At 32.5% G+C, this 27,446-nt stretch overlaps 1 protein-coding gene across 3 annotated transcripts in view; it reads right to left on the minus strand.

The window, feature by feature from the left end:
• Window positions 1–1,735: 1,735 nt before the first annotated feature.
• The window catches only part of LOC143237630 (sodium/glucose cotransporter 4-like), a 52,510-nt gene continuing 26,799 nt past the window's right edge, over window positions 1,736–27,446 (minus strand). For 2 of the 3 annotated variants that reach the window (XM_076477094.1, XM_076477093.1), the window contains 8 exons: window positions 22,312–22,447; window positions 20,920–21,027; window positions 19,776–19,926; window positions 14,828–14,996; window positions 11,517–11,738; window positions 8,794–8,905; window positions 7,455–7,577; window positions 1,736–2,631 (listed from right to left, as the gene is read on the minus strand). In XM_076477094.1, coding sequence (XP_076333209.1) covers window positions 2,408–2,631; window positions 7,455–7,577; window positions 8,794–8,905; window positions 11,517–11,738; window positions 14,828–14,996; window positions 19,776–19,926; window positions 20,920–21,027; window positions 22,312–22,447 — 1,245 coding nt within the window. In that variant the 3' untranslated portion in view covers window positions 1,736–2,407. The remainder of the gene's footprint in view (window positions 2,632–7,454; window positions 7,578–8,793; window positions 8,906–11,516; window positions 11,739–14,827; window positions 14,997–19,775; window positions 19,927–20,919; window positions 21,028–22,311; window positions 22,448–27,446) is intronic. The other variant, XM_076477095.1, reaches the window with a different exon arrangement.

A 27,446-nucleotide genomic window follows, 5' to 3' on the forward strand; every position in this document is an offset into this window, starting at 1 on the left:
TCGTTTGTTTTGAATTTCGCGCAAAGTTACACGAGGACTATCTGACCTAACCGTTCCTAATTTAGTAGTGTAAGATCAGAGAGAAATCAGCTAGTCATCACCACCCACCGCCAGCTCTTTTACCAACGAATAGTGGTATTGACCGTCACATTATAACGCTCCACGGCTGAAAGGACAAACATGTTTGGTGTGACGGGGATTCGAACCCGTCACCCTCGGATTACGAGTCGAATGCCGTAACCACCTGGCCATGCAGGGTCCTCACTTTGATCTACAAACTCCTTCGAAGATTGTCTTAGAGGCTGTTGTATGAATATAGTGTAATACTGCTACTTTTCGTTTTTAGAAAGATGGATTGAACAGTATGTTCATAAAAGTACTTTGAATTTGACAAAGATATCCTAGTTTTAAGTGACATTAGTTCTTATTATCAGAATAGCTCCTCAGTGGCACAGTGGCATGTCTGCGGAATCTTGCTATTAGAAACCGGCCTTTCGAAACTCGTGGTGATCAGAGCATACATAGCCCGTAATGTAGTTTTGTGAGTCATTCTAAACAAACTAAGTGGTAGTTTTTTATGTTTATCTTCATTTTATTTCTATATTAAATAAATTGTAATAATCTATTTGCCATCCATGGTTTTAACTTATTCTTCGAGTGAATTTTTATGTATCTCGTATATGATTCAATTGTATTTTCTAATTTTATAATACACTTTTATACGCATCTTGTATGCTAAACTTTCAATAAATACAACTAAAATCATTTGTTTTTTATTTTTGTATTAGTTTTTTTATAATTTATTTCTACTTCTTCATTATTATACTTAGTTTTATATATAGTTTTATTTACGTAGAGAATCTATTTTATCTCTTCTAATATAAATACGATCGAGACATATATTTAACTGTTCTATAGTAGTAGTTTGAATGCAATGACAAAAGCCAAAAGTAGCTAGCATAGTTTTATGTTCTTTTACATCATTCTGCTTCAATAATTATACTCGTGTCTCCTAGAATTCCATTTTATTTTCACTTGAATTTTTCTTTGATGTCTAATGTAATTTTATATACTGTATTGATGAGATCTATAAGCTGCTACAACATTTAATTTTGATTTGTGCATTGTAAGCTGTTTTAAATTCAACAGTTTCTTCTTTTGCATTTATTTCATTACTTATAAATAGTAAAATACCTCCAGATTTATTCCCCTCTGTGTTGAATTCTGTACGTGATGAGGGGACTTGCCAGATAATGTTGTGACTTTCCAGTTTACCTCCCCTTTGATCTGAAAATCCATCCATATATTTGTAAAGTGGCGACTTGTGACGGGGCGGAAAGGATTCTGGTGGTTGAGGGGTCCAACCCCAACACACTACTCTGTAGACGGGTGGCTACCACAGGGTCAGTCGGCTGGTCCGGTTTGGCTAGGGTCAACAGAGTATCAGTGCTGTGGGCTCTTAACGGGTGTTATGGACATTGTGTTTAATATCTGTGGTGCTTCAATTGTAATGTCAAAGTTTATGGTAATGTTTCAAGTTATGATATTTTAATTCAGTGCAGCTTTGTGAACTTCGTGTATGTCGAATAACTGTATACGCTACGTTAGCATAAATAACCTTTATTTAATCTGTTAATTTGGTGTAATTGTTATTATGTCACCGTGTGAGTATATATATGTATATATATACATACATATATTTTCTTAACCAAAGAATAACACTTTAAGAGATTCCTTTATATTATTAATTTTATAGGTATCTGAAAAATGAATACAGACCGAATAATAATACTTTATTTTTACTAACACACTCAGAAAATACTACGATTGAGTAAAACTCAAGATAGTTTAATTAATATCAATTGTATGATAATATTACATAATGCATAGAGGTATATTAATATGTAACTGTAATGTATGAACAGTTAACGTACATAAAATCTCAAGCCTTTGTTTTCAATATTTTAACTTGGATAAATCGTACATCATGCTAGATATAAATATCGTTGTGCATAACTATACCAGAGTAAAGGATGTAATTATGAACAAATGTCACAGAGACAGATGTTGTTAAATGTATATGAAATTAACAACATTTTATTTTGTTTTTTGCTAGAAGCCGCCATGTTTATGGGCTTACACAATGCAGTTAATATTTATTTGCAAAGTAACACATGCGATTATTAATCAACACACCCATTAAATGTACTTAAAAATATAAAACATACCTAATTTTTAACCAAATTTATTTGATAGCTCAAATTCTATTGCTAATTTTAATCGTTTTTATCGCTGTTAAATGTTGACAACAGAATACGTGGAGTTTATATAATATTTTCGGATGTGAAATACAATATTATGGTATGATGAACCAAATACAGGAGTTCTTATTTTCATATACAAAATTTTATGCATAAAACCCCCAAATAAACCCACTAACACATAAAAGAATAACTGCGTTGGTATTACAAATCCACTTGTACTTTGGAACTTCCTTAGTGTTCTCTATGCCCTGTTGTGCGTCTTCTTCAGGTGATAGTTGGTGAAACTGTTCTTTCTGGGAACTGTTTGGATCCTGGTTAATACCACATAATAGGTAAAGTACTTTTTTCCATATAGGTAGTGCTGCATCTGTAAGATCATAAAGTTGACAAGCTAAAATCAATAATTAGAGCCTCAAACATGAATCCATGAAACACGTAATGCATTTAAATGATAATGGTAAATTGTTGACTGTAAACAATGTAAACAGTTTATTGGCTATGAATGATAGTAGGTTCCTTTGTAAGTAGTAAGTGAAGCACTTCACAGGCGGAAGTGACGTCACGCTATGATACATGAAGAGGAAAGTTGGGAAGGGAGAGAGAGGGGTTATGTCATTAAAGATGACGAGGTTATAGTTCAAGGTTTTCTACTAGATAGTGCAACATCAAGGACGGGTTTTTAGATCGTGATAACGTCATAGTTCAACAAAATGTCTCCAATTAATTTATAGAAGATTGAAATTATAGTTCAATTCCAGACAGACCGTCATAATGGATGATTACGTAATATTACCACAACGTAGGATAAGTGACCATATGATCATCTCTGACACATTTTCAAGATTGCGTTTATGAGTTGATTTCAATGTTTCGTGAACTTTTAACATAAACTATATGAATAAGTAAGTCATTCATTTATCATTTTTAGTTTTAGAAAAAATGTATTACTAGAAAATGACATAAAGGTGAAAGAGTATGTTTTTTTCCTATAATTAACATGGGAATTACTATTTCCCAAGATATTTTAAACAATTAATATATTCTGTGTGCAATTGTTATAACACTGATTGTCAGCATAATAAATCCTGATAGAAATATATATAAAAAAAAACAATCTTTGTCTTCTGTTTGGTTTAAAAAGTGTCATAAAATGACCTTATCACTGCTGTTAGATAGAGCAAGACTGACCATTGTCAAGGATTTGAAATATTTATCTAACATATCGCAACAATGTTTCTAAACACAAGATAATTAAAATAATAATGAAATCTCACACATTTAAGTAGAACTGAGCTTTTATTTGAAAAAAAAACAATTGTTTTAAGTCGACTAATATAGTCTGACCATTTGCTGTATGTTGGGTGCAATAACTAACTGTATGCTAACCTATCAAATACTGAGAATACACAGTTAGTGTTTGTTTTGTATGGCTATGCAATGAACAAACACCGATAGCAACAATGTTTCTTCATTGACAATTGCATTTTAGAAACGTACAATTGAATTAAATACAAAGATTGTATTTAATGGATATGCATCACTGCATATTTACAGTTTTGTAAAGTGAACCATTTATTTTAAATGTATTGTAAATACATAGATGGCAACAGTGTATTATAATTGACTTTCATTTTAACAAAAGTTTCCTTAAATGCACCGTAAGTGTCACATATAAGTAAAATAAAACTTTCCTGTTATTCTATGTGGATTAAAACATTCTGATTGATTTTTGGTACAGTATATATTAATCTATGCTACGTTACAAAATAATCATTTAACTGTTATGTAAAGAACTATGTTTGATGTCTTTTAAATTACAGTAAAACTAATTCAAGTAGGGTATCTATATGTAAAGTTTGTTATTAAATATATTGTGTATAGATATTGTATTATGGTTCGCGATCTGTAAACGTGAATATTATTTAGAGTTTCTTATTAAATTTATATAGTAATTACAGTAATTAATATTTTTTATGTAAAATAATATATAACAAAAACTGGATTGTACAGTTCATGTTATTAAAACCTTTGGTCTGGCATGGCAGGTTAAGGCGTTCGACTCGTAATCTGAGGGTCGCGGGTTCGAATCCCCGCCACACCAAATATGCTTGCCCTTTCAGCCGTGGGGTGTTATAATGTTATGGTCAATCCCACTATTCGGTGGTAAAAGAGTAGCCCAAGAGTTGGCGGTGGGTGGTGATGACTAGTTGTCTTCTCTCTAGTCTTACACTGCTAAATTAGGGACGGCAAACGCAGATAGCCCTCGTGTAGCTTTGCCCGAAATTCAAAAAACAAACAAAAAAACTAAAAACTTTATTCAATTAGTTTATAATTTATGATCCTTGGACTAACCAGTCAGTCCAAAAATGGTCTGTGGTTGTGAATATTAAACACTTCAAACTGTCATGAATTATCTCTTTAAACTGGTGTGTTTTCATCATACTCTGTGTTTCTACACTGCAACTCAATACTTACTTTGAAAACCATGTAGTCTTGGTCAATTTATAACTGACTTTTTAATTTGTCACCCTTGATAAACCGTGTGTTAGTGACCTCAATATCTCAAAGATGTTGTAGAAGAAAGCTTCACACTTGATCACGTTTGTCAGAATGAGTACTTATATGAATGTTCTAGTATGAAATAAGATACTGTTAGTCTTGTGAACGTATAATAGAAACGACATTACGAAATGTGTATGTGTGGTTCATGATAGATAATCTGAAAGTTGCGGCATTTGAAATGTCAGTAATCAGTAACATCTTTGTTCAGCTGCAGGTCGATTATTGGTTATGTATGATTTGTGGTGTGAAAAAATAAGTATCCTGGAATACTAAAAGAAGTTATGTATTCCACACCTTCACATGTTTTCTGTGCGTTTTGAGGTGATTAATGATTATTTAGAAAAGTGATGGATACACTAAGTCAGTCATTTATTATTTGATTACAGAATATATATGAATTCTACTATAGTTAAATCTAGACGTTGATGAATTGTAAAAGCACTGTTAGAGTATATCTGATAAAATCCTTAAGTATATGTGAAAATTATATGTGAAAATCTGCCTTTGTAAAACATGCGTAAATTATTTTGTCACAAATTAGTAAAAAATGTTATTGTATAATACCAGTTTTGTTGATGATGAGAACAAAATTTGTATAAATTCAAATTAGTAAAAGTATAAGTTTTATTTATTGCATTTATATCGATTTAAACCTACAGACATGTATTGTGTGCCTGGTAAAATGTATGTTGTGACTATGTGACAATAAATAATATTCCAACTTACTGTTGTTTTGAATTAAGCACAAAGCTACACAATGGGCTATCTGTGGTCTGCTCACTACGGGTACCGAAACCCGTTTAGCGTTGTAAGTCCGCAGACATACCGCTAAGCCACTGAAAACACTTAATTGATTAAGTTTTAATTATTGTATTGTTATTGTAGGACTACCAAATGATAAGGAAATGGAATGCCTTTTTTAGGACTAATTAATTATAAATGATTTAATGCATTAATTGTAAATGATTTCATAATTTAATGCTAAACGCCCTTTTTATGATAATTTAATTAATTAACTATCGAATTAATGATTATTTATATTATTGTTAAGACATGTATTGTGTGAATCATGATCGCTTAGAAACACGTTCTTCACTTCGTGGTCGGATGGCTTATTTATTTATTAATTAACTAATGAATTAGTGTTCGTTGTCCTGTTTTAGTATTATCTAATTAATTATTGTTAAACGTCCTTTTAAGAACTAAATTATAAATAATTTAATGACTTTTGGTTAAGCATGCTTTTATGAACGACTCATTTAATAATTAATTATCGACATGATGTGATACGTATTGTATAAGATATGGCCGTCTATCATGGCGGCCTTGAAGTACATTTTGTACTTGAATTTGCTTTATTAGATAAAATAAACTATTATATTGTAACAACATTGTTTTTAACATTCTAGCAACATACATCACTTATGTTTTCAGTGAGCGTTATTTTCTGCTACACAAACCACATGTAGGTAAAGGATAGGTAGATGATGTTGCATTCTAAGAACTATTTTTAGTTTACAATTAGATTTACAATGAAGCAAGTTTAGGGACCAGTTAAGTAGTGTCATTTACTTAAAATTATTATTAACTGTTCTTTTCTTGTTTTTCTACTGTACAAGCATGATCATAAAAAATGTAATTTAGTAATTATCGGTACAAATGGAAATATTAAGACGTAAAATATCTTATTCCTTTATGATTTGTTCTAAAAGTTAGATCAAACCTACATAGTAATTATCTGTTATAGCACTCCCTAATTTTGAACTGATATACTAGAATAAAGCAGGATACGCTGATCCTATAACAAACAAATAATGTCGTAAAGCATTTTGTTTTGTCAGTTTATGTGTTACTTAACAACCGAACAAGGTTTTTTTTTGTAATCTAAGATTGACTGAACAGCTGCACGAGGTTAAATCACACAAAAAAGTGTTTGTTCGTCTATGGTTGTCTGTACTATTACAAAAGTGGTTGGAGAAATGGCACATTAATATATCTATCAATAATGCATGTGAACATAATTAAGAAAAGAAGGAATAAAAAGGTAGCGAGGGAGTAATTATTCAGTGAAAGAATACATATGTCAGATTGTAAATCAGAAGTAACGGAATTAAAGGTAAACAGAATACTTCTTATGAGAGGCTAAAATTAATCTATAAATCTATATAAATACTATTGACATAAGAAAACATTTCATGATTGAAGAAATAAAGGTGTAGAAGAAATTCGTAACTCAGTGAAAATAAGTGGAAGAGCACATGAACTAATTCACAAGGAAGTAATTTATTAGTATAAGAATATTAAGTGTATATAACACAAACAGAAGTAATTCATTAGTGGTGGAATATATGATATCACGTGAGTGAAATAGTCATCAGAAAATGAAAATGAGGATCAGATAATTCAATTAACAGTTGAACATTAGTTCGTAATGACAAATGGATTTACTACTGGAAATGAATGGCATGTTCTATAAAATTTGATGACTAATAACAGAACTGAGTCAGAAACGTAATAAAATGACAGTTAATACATTCACGTAGAATAATTTACAATTTTTAATTGCATTGTTGAGCAGGTATATTTATATATTATTATTTGGAATTCAAAAAATATGTAATTTACTACCTGGCACACATTCTTTCAAAGTAGGATGATAAGTCTTCACGGGTTCCATTTCAAGACAGTCATTGTCAAAGCCACGGTTTTCATGTCCCTGTTTCGGGTTAGAAGATATCGACAGCGAATTTGCTGCAAAATTGATTAATTGTTAAAACAACTATTTCTAATTTAAAATTAGTTTGATTCAGAAAATGTATTGAAGTTATATATATATACATATGAGGTTGGATTACATGTAAACTGAGTGTGTATACTTTTGTATAAATATTTAGCTACTCAAGTACTTACATTCAGTTTGTGGTAATGGATATGAATTTTTGTATTTGTTAATAACTTGTGCGATCACCTATGAGTAATTACTAATTAGACATAAGTTCTTAATAGTTAACTAGTTGATTCAAGCTCTATTATGAGAGAAACACCTGTCAATTAGAAAACACAGCAGCTTTTCTAACAATAGCTGGATCCAAACACCTACAAGTACCAGAAACATTGTTTTTCTCCAGAGTTCGCTGAAGACAGCAGTATGTCAGGGGCCAAATGTAAGATATAAAGTAATTTGTATTTAGCACATACTAAGAAAAGGATAGCTATTTAATAATAATGCTTAGTCCATTGTATATGTAAATATTATGTGAAAGGATTTATAATTAAATATTATTAAATGGATATCTACTTTTTCTTGAAATACACAGTTTTGTAATCCTTTCCGTTTTCAAATTCCATATACTAGACTATTTTACGGTGTATGCTACATTAAGAACTTTTAAAATTAATTTGTAAAAATACTCTATGAGGACTGCAGTGGTTTAAGAAAATGTAAAAATATGTTATTTTAGGCTAAATATTAAAACCAATATCTTATTGATTATAAGTATATATTAATATGTGGATTCTCGAAACAGGATACGACAAACTTGCACATATGATGCAAGCATGTTTTAAAAATATTAGTTAGGTGTTATTTTTCAGACACGCTTGAATATTTTCCCTTTTTTAATTATTTGTTACAGTATTTATACAAATTACAAAGAAACCACTGCCTCCTTTATTTCCTCTATTCATTCTTTCTGAAATATGAGTTGGAATTAACTTGGTGATTTTTCATAGTACAAACATAAATGGATATTTATTATATGTTTATTTATTCTCTAATAATTCATTTGAGTTGGTCAACTAAACTCATTAATTGTAAACGCAGACTGTTAAGAGTTTGAATAGAAAACAACAAATACGAATCATATTTTAACCCAAACCAATACGCAAATAACGAACGGTAAAATAAACATCGAGTGAAAGTTACACAAATTGTAAGGTGAAGAATTCAGTGAAATCATTTAGCTACCTGACTGTATTTCAGGAGTTTCCTGTTTCTTGTTCTCAGAGGGCGCTTTTGCGTTATCTATATCTTCTCGTATCTGTGGGCTACTCCGTGTCCAGAATGTTAAGCGGTGAAGCTGTAACAAAATATGCAACTCTGTTTTGTTTTGAATTTCGCGCAAAGCTGTACGAGAGTTATACTGAGCTAGCCGTCCCTACTTTTGCTGTGTAAGACTAGAGGGAAGGCAGCTAGTTATTACCACGCACAACGAATTCTTGGACAACTCTTTTACCAACGAATAGTGGGATTGATTATAATTTTGTAACGCCCCCACGGCTGAAAGAACAAGCATGTTTGGTGCGACGACGATTCAAACCCGTGACCTTCGGATTACGAGTCGAGTACCTTAACCACCTGGTCATGCCGGGCCAACTAACTGTATAACAAAATTATCTTACTGAAAGTATTTTGTAAATAGTTCAAATTCACTACTTATAATATTCACAGTGCTATCATTTCAAATTCACTACTTATAATATTCACAGTGCTATCATTCTTAGTCTTATTACACTTACATAGTTTTCTTGACCTTTCTATTTTTATCCTTGTTCAACTCATTCACTTACATATTTTAATATTTCATGAGGTAAGGCATTAACAGGTTTTTCTGCCAAAATCTTGTTCGAACACCTAACACTGTAAATTCAGCATGAAATGAAATGATGGGGTGGTATTTGTTTTTTCCTTTCAGAAATGGCAACACGCCAGCTTTTGAGGTTTAGTAATTAGTTCACTTTGACATGTAACGTCTGTTAATATTATTTATTTACATTAACTTAACCATTCAACGTTTCCAACTTTGCTGACATGGGTATAGGAAGCAAGGATCAACCTTGTTAACGTCTAAAGTTTGTAAGTAGTACGACGCTTAGTAGATAGAAGTAAAGAGTTGGAGGAGGGTAGGAAACATTGTCCTCAGGAAAATGTTTACACCTTAAGTGTAAATTTTTGGCTCTTTGAATCTGATGGGGGCCCAGATACGATGTAAGGAAAAGGAGAAAACGAAATTAATTATTATTTAAATTAATTAAAATAATATGTTTCAGTGAAGACCGTAAGCTAAATGTCATTATGCAAATCAAGATTACAAAATATAGAATAAAACATTTATTAAAACTCAATGTTAAGGCTTCTGCCTTTCTCACGTATTGTTTTCTGGAAAATAACCCAACACAACAATAAAATACATCAGAGGACAAGACGAAACATCATATAACAAAGTAAAAACAGAAAAAAAAATCCTTACGTAAATGAGTTATCTGCCCATCACGAGGATTGAAATCAGGAGAGTTATTAGCCTAAACAAGCTTACCCTCTAATCGAAATGAAGCGGACAAAATTATACAACCAAAATAGTTAAATCAGTAAACAAAGTAAAGAAATCATTTAAAGTTGTATCAATTCTCATCTATTAACTATGTCTATAGATAGACAAGTATGTTGAGACATTAAAGACAAACTTTTGCTACAGTTCATAGAAGAGTTTTTTTTTTCCTTAATAAAACTGTTTCCTTATGTTTTTCTGTCTAGGATGTTTGCAACTTTTGTTAAGATTCTTTGTTTAAATGATTGCCTTCCAGGTAATCCATGAAATTGCTTAAAATGTTTTTCAGGGGCTTCCTTTAGTGTCACTTGTTATTGTTCGTAGAAATCTCTTATGCAAAGTAACCATGTGGATTGCCAGTATGTACATATAACTCGTACATGATACTTTCCACGGAACAGTATCATTGAATCCGATGGTTTTTGTTTAATTTTTCTAAACTATCGTTTGTTGAGCTTTGAAAAAAGAGCGAATAAGTAGGCTTTTAAATTTGTTCCAGGCTCAGTCACAGTTTTCTGATTTCCCCTATATTTGTGCGGTATAGGGTAAATGGAACGTTATTTAATACGGTTTTTGTTTTGATATTTTGTTTAATTGTCACTAGTATCACAAAACTGCAAGTTTAGTTTAAAATATTTAATAGAATCGAAAAGATCAAACTTAAAGTATTCTATAGCAGTTATTATTCATATTTTCCAGATATACAGAATTACAAAATCAGTAATTAAACAACTAGTAACTTTTTACCACTACGTAAACATAATTTTTGATCCATTCAACGACTTATTCTTGGTGGTATCGAAGTACAAACACCAAACTAAATGTTTATTTCTATTTCAAACAAGCTCGGCATGGCCAGGTGGTTAAGGCACTCTATTCGTAATCCGAAGGTCGCGGGTTCGAATTACCGTCACACCAAACATGCTCGCCCTTTCAGCCGTGGGGACGTCATAATGTCAATCCCACTATTCGTTGGTAAAAGAATATCCCAAGAGTTGGCGGTGGGTGGTGATGACTAGCTGCTTTCCCTCTAGTCTTACACTACTAAATTAGGGATGACTAGCGCAGATAGTCCTCATGTAGCTTTACGCATAATTAAAAACAAACAAACAAAACAAATACACATATAGACACACACACACTCAATAGTTATGTTTATTTTAACTCTAATGAAAATAAGAGGTGACATAAAAAATATCACTTTACTTCGGATGACATTAAGAAAGAAGAGACCATTAATCCAAATTCTGCTACGTTCAGTTTACATCTGAATGTTGGTTAACACAAGACACTATCATTAACCCCTCCACACCCATAGTAATTAGGGATTTTTATGAAGTAATAAAACTGATTATGTACTTACGTACTTTTCCTCAATAGGCTTAGTCAGCAGACTTACAGAAATTATAACAAATAAACTAATAACGAAAAGAATGCAGCCAAAGTGAAGATAGTGGACGTTAGTCAGTACAGCTGGTCTTGGATCTGGCTTTCCATCAGCACAGGGCGGTGTTGTATAAGAAAATCCCCAGATGAATCTTATTAAACCAATTATCAGGCCGACCATTAACCCCCAAAATGCACCCTGGATATATGAAAAAATTATCACAATAAACATGTGTTAGTTTTTGATAATCTGACATCCTGTCAAAATCGTAATGTTTTAAAGTTACAATGCGGCGATAAGTGAAACCGTATTCTAAAGACAGCTGATATGGGCATTAAAACTGTATTTGAAGTAAAGTACAAAACAACTTTTCGACCTTCTTAGGTCATTTTCATGTTAACCCATGCCATCTTTACCGTCTTTAGAATACATTTTTACTTCAAGTTGCTTTCTCGTCATCATGAAACATTGAAACTATTTGTTATAATAATTGGTACATACAAACAGGGCATATTTCTAGAAATTTTTGACATAATTAAAAATAAATATAGCAAAATGTAGCACGAAGAATACACCTGTTAGGTGTAAGAATGTAAAACTCATCAGATTAAACATTAGGTAGAAAAAGGAAGAAAAATGTTTATCTGTTTATTATAGCAACAAATTTGTTATTTACGTTAGTATGTAGAAAGAAGAAAACAAATACGTTTCGTAGTATAAAATAAATTACATAAGAAATATAAATGTAGTTTCATAATAAGGAAAAATGTTCATATAGAGAAAAAATCGTGTTCGAATAAGAACATCTATTTCTTGATTTAGCAAACATTGAATAAAACACATTATCAAGCAAAACAAAAACGTGCTCTTAAAAACAAGTCTATTTAGTTATTTGAATTCAAAACAAAACATTAAGAAATATTTAAACAAGCAAGAATAGAAATTATTAATGAATCACCTAAATAAGTGCAAGAATACTTTCGTGTAAATAACAAAGTAAAACGCCATGACTCAGAGAAGAAACAGAAAATATCAATTAGATAGGACAATGTATTCACTTTCAAATTCAAAGATATTTTAAAACATGTTACAGAAAACATCTATCAAATAAGGTTTAAAAATTAAAGAGCTTACTTAAGAATAGAAAAAAACTGTTTCTTAAAAGACAGATTTTGCATCTGAGTAGGAAAGCTTGACTGAAGGCAAGACAGAAAATGACTTCAATATATTTTTGTTTGTTTGTTTATTGAATTTCGCACAAAGCTACTCGAGGGCTATTTGTGCTAGTCGTCCCTAATTTAGCAGTGCAAGACTAGAGGGAAGGCAGCTAGTCATCACCATCCACCGCCAACTCTTGGGTTACTCTTTTACCAACGAATAGTTATAACGCTCCCATGGCTGAAAGGGCGAGCATGTTTGGCGCGACGGGGATGCGAACCCGCGACCCTCAGATTACGAGTCGCACGTCTTAACACGCTTGGCCATGCCGGGCCGCTACAATATCTAATGACATTTGTCAATGAATCATATAAACAGAAGTAATAAATATAATTAACACTTGTCACTGAAGAGAGGTTTCTGTCATAACATGATTAATTTAATATTATGAAATTCTATTGTCAATTTATTGAGCTTATTTGTTATAGCACTCACTATAAGAGAAATGAGATAAATATTTTGTGAATGTAAAATGATGTGTGGATGACAGTGCCAAAACGAATGCAAACAATAATGTAGGAATAATACAGCTATACATAGATCATTCTTACATGACTTTCAATATTAAAACTTAATGCATGTGTATAAAATGGTTACGATGTCGGTCAATTCTATCAACCTCGTAGTGAGAATGTGTAATAATCAAGACATGTTTTGACTCAGCTTGGTTCTTCATGTACATAAGTCCTAGGCTATTAGTTATATTGCTTTGACGCCTATCCTAACAAGACCCTAATACTGTGATAAATAAACTGCACACCAATAGTCAGGGATATATAACTTCCATTAAAATGACATTATAGTCAAGTAAGCACTTTACAGGGTAACATTAAATTTTAAATATTGAACGGCCTGGTATGGCCAGGTGGTTAGAGCACTCGACTCATAATCTGATGATTGGGGGTTCGAATTCCCATAACATCAATCTTGCTCGCCCTCTCAGCCGTGGGAAAGTTTTAATGTCACAATCAATCCCACTATTTGTTGGTAAAAGTGTAGCCCAAGAGTTGGCAGTGGGTGGTGATGACTTGCTTCTTTCACTCTAGTTCTACACTTTTAAATTAGGAACGGCTGGTGCAAAGAGTCCTCATGTAGTTTTACGCGAAATTGGAAACAAATCCAACATAACATTGAAAACAATGTCGGGATAACCTTATGTATAGCTGTATAAACCTTATATTCATGCTTGCATTAGTTTTGGCACTACCACTCCTACATCAGTTTACGTTTAGAAAATGTTTTTAATTACTTGTTGTTTTTTTACGTTTTTCCCCTGAGTGAAAGTTAGTGTATTCTATGAATGTGTGTAATAATATTTAATATCATGCAAAACGATTTCATTTCATACATCATATAATATAGAGGTTGACTCCATAAAGATATTGGTATTTTTATGTATACATCATGTGTATTCTACATGTATAATTATCTAATATTCATCTATTATTGACTGGTAACTCCTGTTTCAAACTGTATCTATGCTTTTAAAGAAACAATAATTTTTTGTTAAAAAGCTAACTATAAGGGGTAAGGATAAAATCGTTTACACTAGAATTATGTTGTTATTTATTTAATTACTACTAGCTATTACGACATAGAGCAGTGCCTAGAAAATCATAGAGTGAACTTAAGTTGAATCACACGTTAATTATAAGTAATTATACAGTTATCTCAACTGAAACAAGAAGAAGAACGACACAAAATTTGGTCACTTTCTTGTTTGGCATATTAGCGATGGTTTCTTCACTATTTTTGGGCTTGTTGGGTAAATGAGCAAATGAGAGTGAATGGAAAACATCGTTTAAAGCAGAAGTCTCTGTCATTGTTGATTTTTAGCCTGCATATTTGTATTATGTCTATTGAGTTCTGACTATATGATAAAATTGTCAGTTCGAAGAGTTCAATGGTCATAACAATGGTTAATTTGAAGGATTTTATTAAATAAAACTGTCATAACATTGTCATTCTGAAATTGAAGTCATAATGAATCGTAACTTCATATTAAACATAAGATTGCTACCTAATAATCAAATTTCCTTCCTTAACATATTCCCTTATCTAGAGCTTACCTGCTCATTTGCACGTTTATAGAAGATGGCCAGGACATAAACAGCACATACAGGAGGCGCAAGATAACTGGTGACGCTCTGAATGTAGTGAAAAAGTTGACCACTTTCGTCATTCTGGATGACAGGAATCCACAAGATACTGACCACTACCAACACCAACACAAACATTCTGGAGAGAAAGATAAACAATTATTTCAAAAATAAACTGTGTCAAACTTTTGTACTATTAAATGATGCAACATTTATAGAGGGAATTAATTGCGACTTATCTATGATTCAGTAAGAAGTAATTACAAACATGGCTGTGTTTTCACTCCACTTTATTAATTATTGAAGTTATCTCAGCATACATAGATCAGTTTGTCATGTATAACACAGCTGCATTAGAATAAGGAGCTATTTAATCTACAGAATACTGATTTTACGCAGAAAGTAGTACTATGCATGTGTGTTTGCATAACACAGGATGATGTACATTAGCAGAGTAGATGTATTTTAAAGTTTTAAAAATGTATAGCTCTTTTAAGACTTGAAGTCAATTAAACACCTCTTAAACCAGAGCGAAAACATATTTTTATTGATTTGTATTTATATTTTGGAAATTTATATTTTAATAAACTGCGTTTGAATTTCGACATTAAGATATTTTAATATGTTAGGCTTTTAGTATTTTAAATTAGAAGAAACCTTCATCATACATAACAACCAAGATTCAGGATTCAAAAATATTCAGCTGATGAACCAATATAATTATAATACTTGAACACTTCTGTTCGACCAGTGTATTAAATTAGCCACATTATTTACTTGTTTGATTATTTAGCTCTGATCTGCATAATTAAATTGTCTCGATCAGAAGTTATCGATAATTTCTCTACTTAATTTTGAAATTTGACCAGAAGAAAGGCAACCAACTAGTAGCACGTGCATGAATAACTTTAATTGAATTGTGTGATTTATAGTTAATTGTACTGTTACCACAGCTGAAACTTTGGAGCATACTTAGAGGCTTATCGTAGGCTCCTGCTTTGGACCTTTCGGTATGCAGCCTAGTATGCCCAACCAAGAAATATAAGGGAAAAAAAACTTTATCATGGAAACGTTGCGACCATTAAATCAGTTTCTCCTTGCTCACGTTTAGTTAATATTTAGTTTTTACGACCAAAATCAAGTTCTCTATTGCTTATTATGAGAAAGTGCCCGAGATGCAAATGCCAATATACTGGATCTTTCACTAGTAGGCTTTTATCTCGCAAAACGAACATTACGAAGTTAAAAAAAACAACTATTACAGTATTGCCATTAACTGTTTGAGAACGTATCACGTGGCATACATCGATTAGCTGTCTATTTGATTCTAGGAGTTTGTAATAAGTTTGAGGACCGCATCCTCGAATATTTTGCTGTTAATGTGACGAAACCACAGACGATAAATATTTTATCAGTGTTACCGTTACGTTTCATAGGAGGTACAAGACAATCCAACTAGTCTATTTCAACTAGTGTAGATAGAAATACTCCATATTAATATTGTATGTAAATTCTAAGGGAAACACCAAAATACATAATGTGTCTACTGAAAATAATTTGATAGTGGTATATAACAGTACATTGTGTAATTTCAAAGTGAGTAATTTAGTTATTAAATAACTGAATTCATTAAAATTACAAATTACAAAAAAAAATTTAATAGCATTCAAGTTTTAGAATAGATTATTGGTTTGGTTTTTAAATTATGCCCAAAGCCACTCGAGGACTATCTACGCTAGCCGTCCCTAATTTTGCAGTGTAAGACTAGAGGGAAGGCAGCTAATCATCATCACCCACCGACAACTCTTGGGCTACTCTTTTACCAACGAATAGTGGTATTGGCAGTAATATTATAACGCCCCCACGGCTGAAAGGGCGAGCATGTTTGGTGCGACAGGGATTCGAACCCGTGACACTCGGATTACGAATCGAACGCCTTAACCCATCTGGCCATGCCGGGCCCCGAATGGATTATTACTAGACAATTTTGTTTAAAATGATTTTATTCTTCAACATACATAAAACATTTTATCGAGTGTTGTCTTGGAAAATGTTTCTTTCTTTCTTATCTTTAAACATTCATTTGAGTTTTTTTTGTTAAAAAGTTACTACAAAGAGCTCACAATGGAAAGGACTTGAAGGAAGCGACAGGAGAATGGTCCAAATCCAAAATTAGATATTAATTTAACAATATATGTCAGTCAATTCTTATGTGTATGCGTGACCGTTTACATGGAAACTCAGTAATCCTGTTAGTTAGGAGTACAATAGTACTTTTATGTTTACACGAGTGTAAAAGTTTATGACATTTAACATCTATTGTTCTATGGATGTGCAAAGTGAATAACGTTTAATATGTTTTGTTCTTTACGAAGGCAAAACAACAACGTTCATAGCATTAATCTTGGAGACAATTACTTGAGTAATCACAAAAAATGCAAGGAAACACATTAAGTTAATCCTTTACTTTTCTTTGGCTTATAAATTTTGTAATACCACTACATCTCAATATAAATTCCAATGGACGCCTAAATATTAACGATAAGGCTTAAAGTTGAAATACGCTTTGTACACGTATTTAATGTGTTTCCTTGCATTGTTTTGCGATTACTCAAGTAATTGTCTCCAAGATTAATGCTATAAGCGTTGTTGTTTTGCCTTCGTATAGAACAAAACATATTAAACGTTATTCACTTTGCACAACCATAGAACAAATTTTCTAGTTAAAGTAATAAAATATTATATCATTTCCTTTATTGGTAGTAGTAAACTGTGTATTTTGGGAATAGTGAAAAGAATTGATACCATTAGGAAAGGGAAAGAAAAATGAGTGAAATAGTGAAAAATGGATACATTTGATTTTTACCCTTCTTGATGCCATAATATTAGAAACTTACTACTTTATAGCGCCACCTTAACAAGAATTTGTTCAAGAAACCTAGGTGAAGTTCTCATTTTAAAGGTAGCGATTATCCAGAAACCAACGTGTTTATACATAAAATGTCTACAGATATATATTTCGTTTGTAGCCATTTTATGTTTCTAGACTTCTTCACTTCAAATCTCAATCCAGCAATCCCACGTTCAGCTTAGTAGTTTTTCGCGTCATTCATGTCCAATTGCATAATACAACAACCGTATTTTTTGAGTGATTTATCTATTTAAAACATTTACCGTGTGTGACATAAAATATTTGGACTTTGATCATGTCACACAACATGCGGAAGGTCGAGTATTCAATCTCGTCAGTTTCATTTTTATTTTTATTTTCTAAATAATGTTTTAGAAATTAAATAATTTGAGTAATTACATTGTACACCAAACATGAGCTTATCCTCTCTGTTGTTTAATCATAATCGCATTTTTGAGTCAGTCAGTTGAGTATAAGGAAGTATATCATTAAAAATATTATTTCGATTTACTAACTCAATAAAAGTTTAATAACTACTCAAAGTTTCAGATTATTTAGTCGAACGTACTGATAATAGAGGTTTAAAAAGTCGATAGAGCTGGTATACAGTAAGACATGTCAATTTGTGCCTTATTAAAACCGATTAAATATTAATAAATTTAAAACAACATCATACTAGATAATACAACACACTTGAATATGATAAAAATGGCTTTTGAAACAGTTTCAGCCTTAGATTCTTGAACATTTCTACAGAACGAATAAAGCATAAAGTATTATGTTGTTCGAAAAATAATGGCGGATTTAAAATTTTAACTGTAATAAGAAATCAAAAAATCAAAAGGAACTTTAATAATCAAAACAGGAACCTAGTGAATCTATACGTTTTTGCTAACGAGAAACAAGATTATTTATGCTATGATGATAAAACTCTGAAGTCCTAGAACTAAAAAAATATTTAAAGCCATTCTCTGCTGCTGCTTTATTGTGAAATCTTTTGTCCTGTAAAAAGTTGTCCAAATGCTTGAAAAAGTGGTATTCGATGGGCAACAGGTCTTGTGAGTTTGGAGGATGAGCCAATGTTTCGTAACCCAATTCAATGAGCTTCTGGAGCATCATTTGAGCAACTTGGAACCGAGCATTATCATGAAGCAAATTTGGTTCTCTTTGACTGATTATGCTGGTATATTTCCCGCATCTTTCTATGCATTTCATTCAATTTTTGACGGTAAACTTCCGCAGTGACATTCTGGTCCTGATTGATCTAGCTGTAATGGATAATACTGGTCACAGACTACCATACAGTGACCATAATTTTCGGTTGGTGCAACTTTGGCTTTGGGAAATGTTTTGGAGCCTCGTCACGATTGAGCCATTGTGGAGATCGCTTTGTGTTCGTCGCAAGTGAGAATTCGATCAATAAATCTGTCGTTTCTTTTGTGCAAAAGCAGCATAGAGTACAGTTCAAAATTATGAAAATGCCAACACCCAATCTTTGTGCCATTTCTGGAACAGCTTGGCGCGGGTTTATTTTCACTAATGCTCTCAGTGGGTTGCTTTTACAGCAGAAGGACGTCTTCTGCCCTTTTTATCTTCAAAACACATCTCCATTACAAACTTTTGAAGCTAACGCTGTACTGTACGTTTGGAGATGGTTCCTTTGCCCCATGCTTGGTTGATATTGCGAACTGTTTGTGATGTCTTTTGACCAATTTGATTTCATGCAGAAATATGATGCACTACTATATTTTGCAATCACTAATTGTAAGGGTCTGAAACATTGGAAATAAAGTTTTACACAAGGAAAAAGCACTAATGAATAGAAGAGAGCTTTAGTTTTTCAATTGAGTATATGAAGTCGTGAGAAACGGGTTTCTTATCCCTATAAATGACTAACAGTTTAGTATACAAATCCGTCATTAATTTTTCGAACAACCTAATACTTTTGTGATATAAGCATATTTGTAACTTTATCAGAAACAAATTTCAAATAAATTCTTTTCTTACCTGCCAACGATTAACAGTTCCATTTCAGATGCAGATTTTCTGATTCTCCTCCAAATGTCCATAGTGAAAATTGTGGAGCTGCTGTTGAAAATAGAGGTCAAGGAACTCATCAGAGCTGCCAACATCACCGACATCATTAGACCCCGAGCTCCTGTGAGTTAACAAAATTACATTTTTTTTCTGGATTTCTTTGTCATTAGATTACATAATTATCATTAATTATTGTTCATTAGACGCTTGAATTCGTGCAGAGAAAAAATTAAACTATTCTTATTCAACCGCACGAGAAACTTAAGTTACGTGTCAAAAACAAACAAACAAAGATGTCATATGGGAGATCATCCATTGAGACCTGGTTTGTTTGTAATTAAGCACAAAGCTGCCCAATGTACTATCTGTGCTCTACCCACTAGGGGTATAGTAACCCTGTTTCTAATGTAAACATTACTGTGGCACTAGGAGGCTCTTGTGAGACCAGAGTACACAGCATTTCTCATTAATTATCGCTATTTCAAACAGTTTGAGCTTGTTTGTGGTATATTTGCAATACATACTGCAAAACAGTATATGCTGAGTATTAAAATATCTCAACGCATGCAGCTATTAAAACAATGAAAATATAATATATTTTTCTCGCATTCCACTTGTATAGAAAAGTATTGACAATGTTTTAATTTCGAAAAAATAGCCATTAACCATAATCAATTTATATAGAAATTGACAAAATAATTACAATCTGATTACGCAATCATCTATCTGAACAAAAACAGCTGGTACACTTTCAACATTAGAAAGTGTTAACACCAAGTTACGTCAATTCGAAAATCAGGAGAGAGTGAGAAATAACTTATTGAACACTTATCAGCTGGTATTAGTTCCAGCATCAGGAAAGTTAAACACTAACTTACTGAACACTTACCAACTGGTATTAGTTCCAGCATCAGGAAAGTTAAACACCAACTTACTGAACACTTACCAGCTGGTAACAGTTTCAGCATCAGGAAAGTTAAACACTAACTTACTGAACACTTACCAGCTGGTATTAGTTCCAGTATCAAGAGATTAAGTATTAGTGTTTTGAACATTTACCAGCTGGCATTACTTACAACACTAGAAGCTTAAACATTAATTTTTAAACATTTACCAGCTGGCATTAGTTCCAAGACCAGGAGAGGATATGCGATGTTAGTACATCCTACTCGGTTTCCACAGATTTCTTCGCAAGAATCCGGATCTGAGCAACCAACTTTATCTGAGTAAAAATATATTTAAAATTATTCCATTATCAGAAATGATATGTATTACAAGTTTGAAAAGAAAACATTTCCATGGAAGAAAGAAGCGTCTATTTAATAAATAAGAATAAAGTTGCATCATAAACGACTGATTAAACATTGCTATTTTAGTTAATGGAACACAAATAAAAACGTGATTAAGGTTAACTATGCTTAAATAAACATACATTTTATGATGAAATATGAAACTGTTATAGCATCAGTTTCGAACTAAACGAAATATCTCCTTTTTTACGAAAGAGTTACCTTCAAAATATTATAGTCATAAAGATAAAACTTAAATAAGTTAAAAATGAATTTAACAGTGTCTGAACAGACATCACTAAATAGAACATCTTTGTAACTGTTTGTTGAAAGTCAGTTACATAACTACACAACAGACTGTCTGTGCTCTGTCCCACTACGGATACAGAAACCCAGTTTCCAGCACTGTAAATCCACAAACATGCAGCTGTGCAAGTTTTTTGGCAGTTGTTTTATTAGCGTTTTTTCAGATCTTTTACTATGAAGGTTACTGTGTTCATATTCATAGCCATGTATATAAGGACTACAAAGTGTTTAATGTGTAACGAGTTTATGATATGCAGTGTGCATATAATGAATACTATGTTTTTGACTTAATGCATTCTGTATTATAGACAGCAGTGATTATTTCTTTCTTTGTTATTGTTACTGTGTTAGAAACATTGAAAATAGCTACTTTGTTCGATGCTCTTACTGTGTTAGAAACAGTGGTGATAGTTAATTTGTTTTTGACAGTTAATGTTCCCGAAACTACCGTGATTGTTACTTTGTTTGTAACAGTTACTGTGTTAGACACAGTGGTGATTATTACTTTGTTTCTGTTACGGTCTTAGAAACATCGGTATTAGCTACTTTATTTATGACAGTCACTGTCTTAGTGGCAGTGGTGATTAGTTCTTTGTGACAGTTACTGTGTTAAAAACATTGATAATAGCTACTTTGTTTGTTACAGTTACTTTGCTCGAAATTGTGGTGATAGTTACTTTGTAAATGCAGTTTGAATATTTCAACTGATGAATGACGTGCACAAAAAACGTTTGAGATCAGACAAGAAACGTTTGAGAATTTATTATATTGTAACTGTCGCTAAAAGATCAATGTAAGTTTTTTATGTGATAAAAGAGCTTCAAAGGTCAGTAAGCAGCTATAGTTGAAATAACCAACTTTTGCTCACAAGTTTAATATGGGACTGCAGCTCTTCGCGTAAGCTTTCTTACCTATAAACAACACACGAGCAGCCATTCCAGGTAGTACTAAGAAAAATAGAGGAAGAATTTTGAGATATCCGGCAAGAATACAACCTCCTTTAGCGTGGGACAAGTTTTTAGCTGAAAGAGATCGTTGTACGATGACCTAAAGTACAATATTTTTAATAGTTAGATGAGAGTTACAATTCTAGGATAGCTTAAAAGTACACAATAGTTTCAGGGTTACAATTTTACGATAGCATGAAGGTACACAATATGTTTCCTGAAACAAACAGTTTATATAAACTTGAAAAATATTCAAGTACAAGGTAATAGAACTTGTTTTAGAATAACTTAGAAATCAAAATATTTTCAGCGCTTGACAAACACACAATATAGATTTATATTATTGCATTTTATATTCCATTTTAGGGCCCGGCATGGCCTAGCGCGTAAGGCGTGCGACTCGTAATCCGAGGGTCGCGGGTTCGCGCCCCAGTCGCGCTAAACATGCTCGCCCTCCCAGCCGTGGGGGTGTATAATGTGACGGTCAATCCCACTATTCGTTGGTAAAAGAGTAGCCCAAGAGTTGGCGGTGGGTGGTGATGACTAGCTGCCTTCCCTCTAGTCTTACACTGCTAAATTAGGGACGGCTAGCACAGATAGCCCTCGAGTAGCTTTGTGCGAAATTCCAAAACAAACAAACAATATTCCATTTTAGAATATTAGTGGTAAGGGTACCCGACAATGTAGAGCTTAAAATACTCATTTATACAGCATTAAATATTCGTTTGGCTACCGAGCTTGAACCACTTGACCAAATACTTAAACTCGGTATTTACGAAGTCCAGCTAATTTTTATTCCAAATTTTATCAAAGTTGATGCAGCTACTTCCTCACAACAACTTGTAATGCCAAATAGACGGATAATTCTAGTTTATAAAATTTTATAGATCGTAAGCTCAAATTACTTATTTTAGTTTTTACATTATTTGGGATCCAAATTTTTACTCATCCAAACCATTTGGCAACACGTGAAGGAAGAGAAGGGTTTTTACTGTTGAACGGGATCTATATCGGTACAACACACTGTTTAGGTCTCAGATTACTGCAGATAGGCAGCTTTGTAGTAGACCGTTTGATAGTCAATTAATTTTTCAGTAGTTGTTAGGATCATCTGAAAACTCGTCCTTTAACTGGTGTTTGAATAATATGCTCGTGAAGCTCTGTTATTGGTATGTCATTGCAAGTACATTGTGGATGAGATTAGTAGGCACCTCATAATTTTCTTTTTTATGGATATACTTAATACTAAGCCCCTGAAGTAATCAGAAAACAAATATTCAGCTCCTGGTTCATCTTTTAACTCTTAATTACAGAAAACTGTATTTTGTGTCATGATCACTCATTTCATATACAAAACATATCTGGAACACATAGCACAATTCTTTTTATTTATAAAGATAAATGAGGTTTTTATTTTACTATACGTCTTTCAGGAAACTCGAACTGGGAGACTGAGCCATTGCACTGTAAAAGTCCAAAGACTGTGAGTTCCTCTTGCCTTTTCAGAGAAATTCACACTGAAGTCACCTCCATAACGCTTTTAATTTCTCCAGGAAACTAATTACTGAATTAAATATTTTTGGTATTCCTGAAGAGAACAATTTTTTTTTAAGTTGTTAGAGAAAATGTTACAGCTATCAAACATATCTCTCTTCAATAAAGTACGCAACTATCATTTCTCACTTACTTTTTCTTTATTGTCACCCATTCCTTTCTAATACTGGTTAACACTGAATAACTGAGTTACCTTGCATGCCCATATATTTACAGCCTTCTCTCCTAGCGACAAAGTAGTAAGTCTGTGAAGTCATAACGCTAAAAGACGGGTTTCGATATACGCACAGGGATCCTTTTACGGAGCTTTGTACTTAACTGCAGACAAACAAAAGATATTTTTATATTTCCCTAAGATGCAGGAAATGCTCCAGCAGTTTTATTTCGGTATTCCAGGATTTTATGTTATGGATCTCTTAACTTATGAAAAACAATACGGAAGCAATTTGTAAAGTTCAGGGCTACTGTTGTAAAAAAATTTGCTACCAGCTTCTTTGATGTCATATCTTGTGGGCACAATTAGCATAATTCACATTTTAATATCTGAAGATACAGACGAATATGCACTTGAATGCAATGAGCGTCGAAAACTTGGTGCTGAGTATAACTAAAAATATTCGTCATTATGAAAGAAAATTAGAGTATTTTTCTTATCACGGCTTATCTGATATATCTTACATACTTTTAGCTGAACAACAGATGTTTTCACAAAAAAGCTGGCCACAGGAATATGAAACATAGATTTTATTGTGAATCGACTGTTTCATAGATACACATTTATAAAAACGAAAATTTGTAAGTTTCTAAAATTATTCTACGTTTTAAAAACAAAAATGTCTCTTCCTTTTGAAGCTTTAAACTTAAGAAACACCATCTGTGGTCTTTAGCTACACGAGGGCTATCTACGCTAGCCTTCCCTAATTTAACAGTGTAAGACTAGAGAGAATGCAGCTAGTCATCACTACACACAGCGAACTCATGGGATACTCTTTTACCAACGAATAGTGGGATTGACCGTAACATTGCAGCGAGCATGTTTGGTACAATGGGGATTTGAACCCGCGACCCTCGGATTATGAGTCGAGTGTCTTAACCACCTAGCCATGTCGGGCCCTTGTAAAGGGGGTTTACACCATTGCGATTTTTATTGTCTAAAACATTTTCCTTCCGTTTATTTATATTTATGTATTACAAAATAATAAATTTGATAAAGCAACGTACGTTATGTATAGTGATTGTAGAATGCAATCAGTACACACATATGTAATATTACATAATAAATGCAAACACCTATACAACAGAACAGACAAATAATAAAGTACGTACTGTGACCAATGGTGATTGATATTCAGGGTTATGACCGACTTTTAATACAACAGTGTTAATGTCATTCGTTCAAAAAGATCACTGCTATACTGAATATACGTGGTAGTAGAATCACCTTCTTCCATTTTAAATTCGGACCCACCATAAAATATTTAACATGTGTGTGTGTTTTATACCAAAGCTATATCAGGCTGTCTGCTGTATCCACTAGTGGTCATGTCATAATTATTGTTTTATCGCCTTCTGTGAATCGTAATGTCTACTACAATTGCATGAAAATAAATAACATTTATATTGATAAATTATAATAATTAAAAGCATTTTTACAATGATTTCTATCATTCAAGTTAAATCTTGTATCAAGTCCCAAATCTCGCACAGTACACAAAGATCAGACACTAAGAGAAAATGGGAGTAAAAAACGTCATTAGTGTTGCAAATAGCAGATATATTGAAATTAATTCACAAATCTACATATTATTCTTTATTTATTGCTCATAGATTCTTCTTGTAACTACATCAACCAATTCAAGTCCATTTGTTTAAATTGGCCACAGAAGTAGCAGCAACAGTTAACCAAGAAGAACAGCTTCTCCTACGGTGTTCAAGAAAACCAAACCTAAAGCAATAGCTCTTTTTTCTAAACTTTGTAATCTTATCTGTAATATTGTTATGGAAGCAGATCTTTACGGCACTGATTATCTAATAGTAACCAGTTAAGCTGTCCCACGACACATAATGTTACTTTTGGTAACAGAGCTAAGAATTAGGTACCCCAAACTTCTTGAAATGTTGCTGTTTTCAAGCTACAGTCAATTTTTCTGTTTTTTTTCTCTGTCAATGTAGAAAGTATAAAAATCAAGGAAACGCCATAGTTGAGCATCTTTAAATTCAACTTATACTCGTCCTAGAGTCTCGATGAACTTTCAAAAAAATTTTTCTTTTATTCTTCCAGTGTCACATTTATATATTTTTTCCCAAGTAGGAATTACAGAAATCAATGATAGTTTGTTCATAGCCAAATAAAAGAATGATGTGATAGCCAAAGTAGACATCTACATTGAAGTATTCTTGGAGACCAATACAATTATGAAACATTTCAGACACTAATTTGTTGGAACTCTATAAATTGATGGCACATGGACTGGTGACAGGCACAAGCAAATTCTTGTTTATAAATAATTCACACCGTAACTAGACTTGTTGGGTAAGAATTCATTTTCAGCATGACACTAATCCAAAGTGTGCAGTTTAATTCTGGGAAGAATAAAGACGCTGATGGAACATCCACAATCATTGTTTGATGTGCACAAAGTATCGTGATGAATATTACTAAGATTTTATGAGTTTAAATTGAAACAAGTAAGAATAAACAACTTAGCTGAATCAGTTTTGTGAAATGATTGAAACAAGGTGTTAGTATTACTAATTGTATAATTATTCGAAATATTATTCCCGTCTTTATTATGTGTATTATCATATTCACAACGTTACAAGTAGTAAATTCTCGGGCTGGTGTTATATTAGACATTTTTTTAATGTGTTACAACCAGAAAGCTTGTTGTAGAATTAGAAGGGTCTGAACCACTAACCCTCTGATTCTTAATATGGGTACTCCAATCACTAATCTAAGATAAGGGAGCTGAAATACTGATAAATGTACAAAATATATTTTCGTTGTGACTCATAAAAAATGTCTGACATAACATCTAACGATGGCCGAAGACTTCATTCATAGAAACGTTGTAATAATAATAATACATACACATAATAAAGAGAAAAAGTGTCCGAATAATTATACAATTAGTTGAACTTGGCTCAACTGTGGAGAGCAATACTAGATATTTGCAACAATATTAAACAATAATGCTAAATTTATATTAGTACAAAATAATGTTGTACTGCTCTGATCCAAGCAGAAACGAAATGTTAGTGTATTTTTAATTTATTTACTTTTCTTTTGTATTTTATACAATAATGTATACTAGTAATGTCAAAATTACTATTTAGTTGCAATTACTCATTGTTTGTGGCTTATATTTGTGCATCAACTTTACGTTTCCCTAATTATTTCCAATTCTGTATTTGTTTTTCTTTTGTTTTTGAAGTTAATCACAAAGCAACGCAATGGGATATTTGTGCTTTGTTCACTACATGTATCTAAACGTAGATTTTAGCATTGTAAGTCCGCAGACATTCTGCTGTGTCACTAAGGGGCT

The sequence above is a fragment of the Tachypleus tridentatus genome, chromosome 13 (assembly GCF_004210375.1).
Source record: "Tachypleus tridentatus isolate NWPU-2018 chromosome 13, ASM421037v1, whole genome shotgun sequence".
Classification (NCBI taxonomy): Eukaryota; Metazoa; Arthropoda; class Merostomata; order Xiphosura; family Limulidae; genus Tachypleus; species Tachypleus tridentatus.